Source organism: Nestor notabilis, unplaced genomic scaffold, assembly GCF_000696875.1.
Source record: "Nestor notabilis isolate BGI_N333 unplaced genomic scaffold, ASM69687v1 scaffold20276, whole genome shotgun sequence".
Classification (NCBI taxonomy): Eukaryota; Metazoa; Chordata; class Aves; order Psittaciformes; family Psittacidae; genus Nestor; species Nestor notabilis.
This window is the reverse complement of record NW_009932649.1, coordinates 19,001-30,008: the sequence shown is the minus strand read 5'-3', so window position 1 is coordinate 30,008 and position 11,008 is coordinate 19,001. Positions and strand designations below refer to the sequence as shown.

At 52.6% G+C, this 11,008-nt stretch overlaps 2 protein-coding genes across 2 annotated transcripts; both read right to left on the bottom strand.

Annotated features, from left to right (window-relative positions):
- Nucleotides 1–270: 270 nt before the first annotated feature.
- On the bottom strand, nucleotides 271–3,327 carry KCNJ4 (potassium inwardly-rectifying channel, subfamily J, member 4). Its single transcript, XM_010016517.1, has 2 exons — nucleotides 3,290–3,327; nucleotides 271–2,064 (listed from the first exon to the last, which is right to left on the bottom strand). Exons 1-2 carry the CDS (start codon nucleotides 3,325–3,327, stop codon nucleotides 735–737), a joined length of 1,368 nt encoding a protein of 455 aa, XP_010014819.1. The 3' UTR covers nucleotides 271–734.
- A 2,606-nt stretch (nucleotides 3,328–5,933) lies between these two features.
- Nucleotides 5,934–7,025, bottom strand: LOC104407281 (serologically defined colon cancer antigen 3 homolog). The gene has a single exon (XM_010016518.1). The coding sequence runs from the start codon at nucleotides 7,023–7,025 to the stop codon at nucleotides 5,934–5,936; it is 1,092 nt and encodes a 363-aa protein (XP_010014820.1).
- Nucleotides 7,026–11,008: the final 3,983 nt, after the last annotated feature.

The following is an 11,008-nucleotide window of genomic DNA, read 5'->3' as shown; positions in this document are numbered from 1 at the left end:
GAGGACTGGGAGAACCGGGTCTGAGTCTGTGGAGCCGAGCTGCTTCTGGAGGTGACAGATGCCAAAAGCCAAGGAGAGTGGAGAGTAGGCTACATAGAGCGTCCTTGTCTCCTAGCTTGGCATTTACAGTGGAAGAATACGGATTTCAGTTCTCATTCTGTTTTATACACAGTCATGTTCAACAAGCAACAAACATGCAAGTAAACCCCTCCCTTGAGATCCTTCCCCACTTCCTCCAAGAGTCCTAAACTCTCCCATCCATCCTCATCTGGTCAGTGCTTAGAAATCGCTTCTCTCCTTCCTAGTGACAGTCTACTCTTGACAGCCATGGTGCCTACCCATGTTGAGAGGGTATCTGTTGAGAAAGTCTGCTGTTCCCTCAGCAGCAGAAACACTTGCTGTAGGTCCCGGTCTGTCCATTGAGAGCAGGGACTCCTGTTGCCTTTCCAGAGATGAGAAACCAGGCCTGCTGCTCTCCTGTCTCTGGGCAGGAAAGGGGTCCTAGCACAAACTGCACACACGGGAAGAGTGGTGTATCCTCACTCCTCTTCCAGGCAGTATGACTTCATGGGAAAGGGAGTATATCAGAGCAGCTCCAGGCCTTGATGTACTCAGGGGTTGAGATGCAGTCATGGGAGGCATTTTTTGGTGGGCAAGGGACTTATCCAGCTATGTACGGGTGCAGAACAGAGGAGACTGTGGGCCACGGGTGTAGAATGGGGAGGCTGGAAGAGTTAGATGGCTGATTCCCTGCGGTATGACATTGTATCTAGGGGCAGAGTTGCCTGGAGCCGCTCCAGGTCCAGGTGGCTTCCAAAATCCATCATCTGGATGACGCCTCCCTCCTCCTTAGTGCTGCCTCCTAACACCACACCCACTTCATCGTCATCTTCATCTTCGTCTTGACTGACAAGAGCAAGCTCATTCTCATAGCAGAAGGCACTGGGAGGTGGGGGAGAAGGTAGGATAGTCATCTTGCTTTCTTGCAGCTCCCGGGCTGAACAGCAAGGTGTGCCAGCTACCTCGTAGGTCTTGTGAAAGCGTGAATAATCCACTTTGTAGTGGTTCTTCTCCTCAAACACAACTGGTTCAAAACGATGACCCCAAAGGATTTCACTGGCGAGGTAAGAGCTTCGTGCCTGTGTGGTCATGGCTGTGGCTTCCACCATCCCTTCAAGGATAACAACAATCTCAAAGTTCTCCGTCTCCAGCTCCTCCTTGCCAATCCCATAAAGTGGACTCTCCTCGTCAATCTCATGAACGATAATAATAGGTGAGACCAAAAATATACGATCAAGGCCCACATCGTAGCCCACATTTAGGTCCCGCTGGTCCAGTGGGAGATATTCCCCTTCCTCTGTCATGTAGGGCTTGATGAGCTGGGCTCTGACATGGGCCTCCACAATGTGGCTCCTCCTCAGGTTGCCCACCCGCCACATGAGGCACAGTTTGCCATCCCGCACGGAGATGACTGCATGGTGACTGAAGAGGAGAGTCTGGGCCCTCTTCTTGGGCCTTGCCATCTTGGCCATGATAGTGCCAATCATGAAGGAGTCAATAACACAGCCCACGATGGACTGGACCACAACTGCCATGATAGCCAGCGGGCACTCCTCAGTCACGCAGCGGAAGCCATACCCAATGGTTGTCTGTGTCTCCACTGAGAAAAGAAAAGCCCCTAGGAAGCTGTTCACGTGCATGATGCAGGGCTTGAGGAGAGAGGGACTGCCTCCCACTGCTGGTGCATTGAGGTCACCATGGAAGAAAGCGATGCACCAGAAGAGGAAGCCAAAGAAGAGCCAGGAGACCAGGAAGGCAGCAGAGAAGATCATAAGCATGTACCGCCAGCGCGTGTCCACACAGGTGGTGAAGATGTCGGCCATGTAGCGCTGAGACTTGTTGCTCAGGTTGGCAAAGTAGACATTGCACTGGCCATTCTTCTTCACAAAACGGTTGCGATGCTTCCGCCGGGGGGCATGGCCCTTCCCATTCCGGCTGTGCCCATTCATGCTGCCCAGTGCAGAGATCTTGTGTCCATCCTCTTCGGTCGAGACGATGCTGTACCTGAAAGAGAAAAAACAGGCATTGCCAGCAGAAATACATGAAGAATAACAGCAACCACTGAGACAGCGAGGGCGGGAGACATGTGGGTGGCTCACATGGCTACGGTACCGCTGTGTTGAATATCACAACAGCACGTTTCCCTGGTTATTGCACCGTGGTGCCATCCTGACCAAATTGGTGGAGCTCGGCTGCAATATTTGCCAAGTGTTGCTGCCAGGAGGTTGTTTCTATGGAAGTCCTGACAGGGCAGCAGAGCAGCAGAAGCTTGTAGCATTGTGCTACCTTACAGCCTCTGTGGCGAGGAGGGATCCAAGGCTTCGAAACCTGACAGCAGCTGGGACCGCCAGGAACCCCGGGAGCAAGCACCCGCAGCCTGGCCACACTTTGGCCCTGACATTATATAAGGCCTGGAGTTTCTATTTTCTCCTCTCTGATTTCATGGTGCATTGGTGACAATGTTTATACACTTTCTGCGCTCAGGACAATTCTGTTGCCACAGCAACGTGCGTGGCTCCCAGCATCCTGCATCTGAAGCCAAAGGTGTAATTTGGAGATCAACAGCCAAAGTGCTGGCAGTTTCCCTGACAGAAGCTCCACACACATTTTCTGGGAGACATTTGCCCCTCCAACTCCCCTCCCTCACAGGCAGCACTGCTGCTCTCTCTCTCATGCTACTGGGATAGCTGCAGATACTCCTTAAAGATATGATGGCAGAAGATGCTCTGACCACTACGGAAATCAAGCAAGTGCATTGACCCACCAAGACCACTCTGCCCTCATGACCACTGAGCCACAGCCTCCCAGGACCCCTCAGGTTGGCAGTGTCTCCCTCCCATCCATAGCGTGGACATGTCAGCTGGAGGCCTCCATCATGGGTTTTGTGACCCATGTCCTCATCTCATGGTGACAGAAGCACTAAAGGCTGGGGTTGTGCTTCCTGGGGACGTGGGGCTTCTGCAGCACTGCTGAAATCTGTAATTTCTGGTCCAGCACCATGCAGTGCTTTGCTTCTCCTCAGTAGCACTCCTTTGAGCACTGTCCCCCTGTACAGCATGTTTTGGATTGGAGAAGGAGACAGGAGCCATACCTTGGAGCAAGAATATACTCTGGCAGATAATTTGAGAAGAATATACTGAAAAACAGGCTGAAGGTAGGACCTGAGGGGCCAGAGAAGGAGGACCAGGCCACCCAGGGCAGCAGCAACCTTGAGAGGAGGGTTACTCACCGGTTGACTCGGACACTGCCCATGGCTCGCTGTATCATCAAGTGTCAGGGGGCTGCAGCTGGGAGGGCACAGGATCTCATGCAGCAGCACTCACATGGGACCAAGTGACTCCAGGTTTCACCTCTGGCGAGCTGGGACCGGTGCTGCCATTGCGATTGCTCCTGGGCACACGCCTTGCAGGGAAACATGAAACAAAACCCAGTCAGAGCATTCCTTGACAGCACCCGTCCCAGACCCAGAGCAGGGGCACAGGGCTTCCAGCCTTTTGCTCAGACAAGGTCTGGAGGTGTCCATGGAGGGGTCCACTGCAGCCTGACTCGAGCAGGTTAGGAGCTGCTGGATAAATGGCTCACAGCCCCCATGCTTGCCAGCATCTGCTGCCAGGAGAAGTGCAAGGCCAGACAGTCACCACTCTCCAGATCAAGGGCACAATGGTTGAGCAGCTTGCAGGGCTCTTGCTCTGAGCTATTATATTAATATCATAGCTTACAGCAGGACAAGAGCTCAGCCAGGCTAAGTACCTCACACACAAGGACTAATGAAGCATGGACATGTACGGCAGCCCTCAGGTATCCCCATCTGCCCAGCCTGACCCAGAGAGAATTTATTTCCAGGGGGTGCAGAGCATCCCTCCTGTTCCAAAGAGAAGAAAAGCAATAGGTAGAGCCAAAAAGGAGAACTGATGAAAAAGAAGGGCTCAGGGGTAGCCAAGGAGAAGCTGGTTAGAGCAAACAAACCTTGTGACGTGCCCTGTGTACAGCATCCAAGGAGCAACTCAGCAGCAGAGCCTTGGGGAGGATGTCCAGCAGATGTAATGTCCTGACCCAGTCTCCCCAAACAGAAGAATGGGGAAACTGAAGACTCAGGAGCCGACCTATCCTGCCTGCCCAGAGCTGCTGGGGAGTGAAATGCAGTGATGGGGTAATGACTCACAGATTAGGAAGGGCTTTGTACACCCATACTAATCCTGCACTGTAACCTTTGGATTACAGCAGTCAGTATAGAGTACAAGACACAGATAGAGCCAGTTAGTTTGCTTTCTCCCAGCCTCAATGATTAGCAACCAGTGGTTGCCCTATGTGGGACAAATCCAAGGATCGGGGGGGGCAAATCCAAGGTTTAGAGCTGCTTTCAAGTGGTCATGCATGGACAAGAGAGAAAAACAGCAAGTGATGTTGTCTGGGATGGAAAAGCTGGTGAGAACCATCCTTGCCTTATCATCATTATTGCAGATTGGGGCTTCATGTGGCTAAGGGCAGCCACCAGCTTCCCCCACTTAGGAGCACAGACAAGAAAGCAGCAAGTGATGTGCGAGCACTGCTGTTGTCATGTCTGGGATGAAGATTAACCAGCAGTCTCTCCTCCAGAGACCAAGGTTACTGAGGCACTTTAATCTCTGCGGCAACATAAACATGGTTGTTCAGACCAAGGATATTATGAGACCAGGAGAAGACAGCAACCTTGTAGTCCACAACTCACCATATAGAGGTAGAAGTGAACAGCTTCCTAAAAATTCCCATGAGGAAAAAGCATTTTGGCACTGAACTTTGCCAGCACCCACCCCCACACTGCTCTACAGCATCCAAGTCTTAAAGGATTGGTTTGGACAGACACATGAAATTAGGTTATGCAGCTGGATAAACCTACAGCAGAAACTGGGGTTGGTAACATAAATTCATCAGAAATGTTGAAGGATAAGCAGATGATGAGGAAAGGTCACTTCATGCTCACAGACGGTTCTGCTAGGGTAAAGGTAGGACATATCTTCAGTGATTACATGGTGAGTTTGTACATCAGGGTCCCACAGGTCTTTAGGGGGTGACAAAGGCAGGCAATTTAGGTATACTCCTCTAAGACAGCTCCAGCTAGGAGAGGAGGGGCATTCTCTCTCCAACTGGTATTTTCCTTAGCCAGCCTGGATAAGCCAAGCACATCCTTAGCCAGCACTGACACCGATACCAGAGGAAAGGCACCGCCACAGCTCGCATGTATGGATACTTCACAACTTCCTAAAGGTTTCTGACCACCACCACTACCCTTTTCCCAGCTGCAGGAACAGATGCACAATATCTAGAGATTTTGGATTTCTGGCCTGGACGGCGGCCAGCTCCAAAAGAAGAGGAAGGAGGACCTAAGGAGCATCTGCTCACCAAAACCATGTGCAGCAGTCTGCTTCTCACCTTCCCCACCTCACTAAGAAGGGGCAAAGGGATGAAATGCAAGGGGTTTGCTCACCTCCAGTTATGGCTACAGGAAGAGACGGGCACACTGCTTAAGAGTGCTGCATCCTGTGCTGCTGTGCTTCCTCCTGGCTTCCACACGGGAACTCAGGTCAGCCAGAGCTGTGGCACAGCCTGTTGCACAGAGCCCACTGTAGCTGGATCTTCCAGCTCAGAGCCTGGGAAACATTTGCTGTTGGGTCCACGGTGCCAGAACAGAGCTAAAACTACATCCCTACCTGCAATTGCCATTTAATCACAAGAAAAGTATTTCCATGAAGAATAAAGGCTGCAAATCTGAGCATACATTCAAGCACGTGAGAGCAAATGGTTTTAATATAAGCTGTAGTGGGAGACCCATGGTCTCGATCCATATACTCATCTGTAGGACCCACACAGCAATGAGTTCATGGCTCTTTTTCTGATTAAACTTCATGAATTTTGCCAGTAGATTCAAGGACCTCAGCAACAAAATGCAGTGACTCTGCTCCAGAGATGAGCTGTTTGATGGACCAGTTTGCTCCTGTTATTATCTTGTGGAGGTTCTGCAAGGCAAAATCTATGTTGTGCTTCGTTGTGCCCAGGTCGGCTGTTTGGCCCGCTTTCAGATTTTTGTTCTCTGCCTTGGAGCTCTCCAGCTCTCCCTGGAGAACATAGATCTTCTGCTTCAGCTTTTCCACATTGCTTTCTGCCTCCAGAGCCCGCTGGGTCATTAGCTGGAGATTCCACTCACTCCGCTGGATAAAGGACTGTAGCTCTTGGGCGTCCCTCTTCTCTTTGTCCAGTCTGGCCTTCAGCTGCCTCTCCAGCTTCTGTATCATGCACACCTGGCTTTTCATGGAGCTCTGCATGGACTTCACCACCTTTCTGAGAATGGTGTTCTCCTCCCTGAGCACGTCGTTGGTCAGCTGCAGCAATAGGAACTGCCTGTCCCCGATGGCTTCCTCATACAGCATGTGGGGCTCTGCTCCCTTGGTGCACTCTCGGTACCCCAGATAAGGGTCACTGGCATGTGCCCACAGGGCAAAGGCATCAATCCCCAGGTGATTGCCTGTGCTACACGGGAAAGAGCCATAGGAGCCACACGATGCCGTACTTGCAGTTCGGAGAACGTGTGACCTTTGACGCATAGGGAAGTGACAGGCCCAGCTGTGTTCCTCATCTTCGGACAAGCTGCCAAGCCCTTCCATGTCTTTGTAAAATGGTGTCTGAGACTCCTGAGCTTCCTCCTCAAGCTCTTGTGCATACTCAGCCAACTTCTCAGCATATATTCTATTTTTCTCTCCTTCATCTTTCACCAAGTGAGAGTGCTTAGAATTTAGGGGAAATGGGATGGCTTCTCCTAGATCTTCCACCTGATTATCACTCACACTCTCATAGTTCTTGGACTGGGGTGGAGGATACACAGAGTGGCAGGAGTAGTTCAATTCATCATTGTCATCATCATCATCTTCCAAAACTTGAGATTCTGGGCAGATCCTCTCCGTTGTGCCCGAGCTGTCAAGCAGCCATGACATTTTCAGGATGCTTTGGGCTGCAGCAAGCAGGAGGATCCAAATTATCCTCCTGGAGCCTGGGCCACGCAGGCAAGTGGCACTGACAAGCAGCGTGCCAACTTCTGCAGCCTCAGTGGCGCTCATGGGGGAAGAAGCAGACACCTAAATCCCTCCCCACCCCCTACCAGTGTGTTTGGGAGGGAGCGGAGAGAAGGTCCAGGCATCTCTGTGTGTGTGCTGTGGAGACAACAGGAATCACCAGGTACATGATGTCACCCTGTGACTGCTGTGAGGTCATGACCAGGGGGGAGAGGAACCAAACTGCAGAAGTGCCTTTTTTGGCAGTGGGACGATAAGCTGGGTCCTCATGGCCACAGACCAGACTCCAGCTGGGGGATGCTGCCGGTGGGTAAAAAGTAGCTCATGAAGCTACCTGAGACCTCCAGCATGCAGGGGGGACAGAGACCAGCTGGCCCTGGGCAGGCAGCAGAGGGCAGAGGGGACAACCCTGCCCTGCAGGCTCCTGAGGCATCTCAAACTGCAAGATCAAGCCAAGGACATTTTGGTGCCAGGGCTCACCCTGGGCAGAAGCAGAAGACATCACCAGTGCTTTGGCCAGAGCCATCACCCCAAGCTCGCTGTCCGGTGAGGGGTCTGCACCACAGTGCTGCCGATCTGATTCATCCCCTGCTGCCAGCTGGCGCAGGGAAGCGTTAGTAATACCGGGCACCACAAACGCGGAGCGGCACGAGCCAGGAGACGAACAAAAATAAACCTGCTTACCACTTCCACCCCAACACACCCCCACTGCGCGCGGTGCCGCCACGGGTAAGGCAGACAGGCAGGAGAGAAGCCCTGGGCTGGGGACTACCATCGCGTTGGGCTTGCAGTCATGTTATCCCCCTGGAGATGCCACACCAGAAGGTGATGTAGCCACCGTCCCTCCTCAGCAGCTGGTGGCCCAGGGCCACTGCTGACATCCCAGCTTACACAATGGATGCTGGCAGTTGGCTAGGCCATGGGTTGTACCAGGAGGCCAAACCCGAACAAAACTCAGTTCAAATGGCTGTGGAATGGTCCTGTTGCCCATTGGAAACCTGAAACACAATGGGATGAAGGTGGAAGGCTCAGAGATGCCTCCAGCAAAAGGGGGTTTCAGACCCTGAAGAGGCAGCTGCCTGTCACATAGATGAGGGGGAGGAAAGCCTGGTCGAGGACAGAGATGCAAATCCTGCAGCATGAATGAGGACCTTGGAGCTTGCTGTGCCTCCTGGGACCCACATGTGGAGGGGAGCCAGGGGGTCAGCACCAACTCCTGGGGAATGGGATGAAACCACACCACTGGTTGTAGAATGGGGTGCCCTCGGATATGCTAGGCAGGATGCCTCTGCATCCCTCTGATGCCCTGTCCCCAGCATACATCAACACCCACCTATTTCACGGCCTGAGGAAGCCCCCCAGCACTTTGGGAAGCTGCTGCAGCATGGGCATCATAGGTGCTGTCTTGCAGCATTGAAGCTGTCAGCCAGGTGTGTCTCTGGGGACCAACATCCACCTCCAGCCCTGCAGCCTGGACTGGCCTTCCCTCCTTCCCAATTGCTTTCCCCTTCCCAGCCCTAGATTGAGCAATGCCAAGGATTCTGCCGCCATGCTGCAATTATCCCACCTTCCCGGGTGACACCACACTCCAGCAGCACAAGCCATTGCACCAGCCCCACACTACCACCTCAGTGCTGCTCCAACCCCATGCAGATGTGTGGGGCTGGGCTGCTGCCATTGTTTCCTGAGGGATCTGCAGGCTAATAATGTCATGGCACGTGGCCCCGATGTGATGTCTCCATCGCTCCATCTCCAGTACAGGGTGCAGCGCCTCACACATCTCAGGCTTCCTTCAGCCCCTGCCAGAGCAGATCATATATTGTCAATCCTTCCTTACATCTGCGATGGAAGAGTCTCATGAAACAGAACAGAAAAGTCCACGCTAAAGCACTCCCCCACTTCTCTTTTTATAACAACCATATCTGGTGCTCTGGGATGTACACCGTGAACGACGACGATGGAAAAATCCCAGGGTATTTTTACACTCTTAGTCTTTGCTTTATGTAGAGTTGTCTGGCAAATGCTTCCCTCCTGTCTGTGGTCAATACCGCAGCCTCTGTTTGCGCTGTGCTTTGTACCTTTATTCCTCTTACCATCTGCGTAGCATCACCTGGTTTTGAGATCAGCATCCACAGACCCATCCTGCTAGCTCGGACACGGTGACAACACACAGACACCTTCTTGGCTTTTGGGGAGTCGGGGTGGAAACACCCGCTGCAGAGAGGGGACCCCTTTGGCTTTTGCAGACCCACAGCATTCGATTTGTCCTTTCCACCCTCTTTGTAACTCCATGTCTTCTCCTCTTCCTCACAAATACTTCTGCTGAGGCTCGTGGGGCCACGGGACAGTCTTGCTGTGAGAGGCAGTGGCCGAGCTGTCGCTCCTCCGTGCTGGCAGGGCTGGGTGCTAGGCGCTGTACGAGCACACGCGAAGGCACAGTCACCGTGCGGGAGAGTTTTACCATATTAAAAAGGCAAGTGACATATGGAAGGTGAGGGGAGGAAGCTGTAATCAACTCTTTACCATTTTTATATACACACTTCTGCCTTTTTGTTCAATAATTATAAATAGATTGAGTAAGTGCCAACAGTCCCCATCTGCCCGCGAGGCATGATCTGCTGACCAGTTTGTCTCTCTGAAAGAGGATTTTATTAACTTCCCTCTGCCCGGTTTATATTTTGGGGTGGAGTGAGAAGGGGGGATTTTTTTTCCCCTCCCTGTGAAGCTCTGGAGCTTGGGGATGGGTAATATGAAAACAAAACAAAATGATTTGAAGTTAAACCATCTCAGTGTGTGACTCAGAGCTATTCATAGCTCCCTGAAGCCAGCTGCAGCAACGGAGCCAGAAGGATTCTGCCCGTATTATTATTCCAATTACCATCTGAATTAAAAGTTTGAGCAGTGATCAGCCCACATACTGACGGGAGGGGGAGAGAAGAAAGCAAAGAGAGAAGGAGAGAAAGAGAGAGAAGAAGAAAAAAACAGATAAAAATGGGATCCACAAAAAGGTCCCCAGGATGACAAAGTTGGGAAGAGACATAGAGAGGTGACAGCACCAACTCCTGCCTGCTCCCACACCACTGCGGTGATCCCTGCTCCGGCCACACCATCTGGGTAATGGTGCTGTAAGAGCAACCACACGCTCCCTGAGGTCCTGGTTGAGAAGGGGTACCCCACAGCAGGGCTGGTGGGACTGCAGGGGCACTCATCCACCCTCCTCTGGCTGAAATGGGGCTGGGGGGACAAGAGGCAGGGGCAGGGGAGCGGCCGAGCAGGAAGGTGAGGATGCCGTTGGGGCCATGGGTGGGGAGAAGTCCCCGCTTTTTCTTGTTGAGTGAGGTAGGTGGGCTGGCATCACAGGAAAAACGAAATGCTTAGAAGGCCCCTGGCCTTCCCTGGATGGTGTTCTTGGACAAGAAGGAGACTGCCTTTTGTGGTAGCCAAGATGCAGACCATGTCCCAGTTGCTCCTAAGGAAGCACTGGGGCTGACATACATCCCAGCAGCCATCCTACCAAAATCATGGACTAGGCCCCAAAGGGTTGGTGCAAAATCTGCAAGAGCTGAAAAACTGAAGGCACTGGGGTGTCCCTGAGGTCCCCATGTCCTCAGTGACTGCAGTGCACTCAGGTCACCTCCTCCAGCTTCCCAGCGTGACTGCACCAGCAAAAAGGGCATTCTGCAAACCCCACCCCAGGATCTCCCATCACCAAGCATCCTGCCCTGCAGGAGCCTGGTCAAAAGGCTGTCCCCAGCAGTGTCCCTGGACCTCAGCATCTCTCCAGTACAGAGCCCCTCCTGAGCCTGTGCTGTCCTGGACAGGAGGGCTACCCATGTGGGGCCTCTCCACGGCTTTTGGCTCACCAGGGATGAGGATCGTTGTCAGTGTATAAGAAAAGGGGAGCT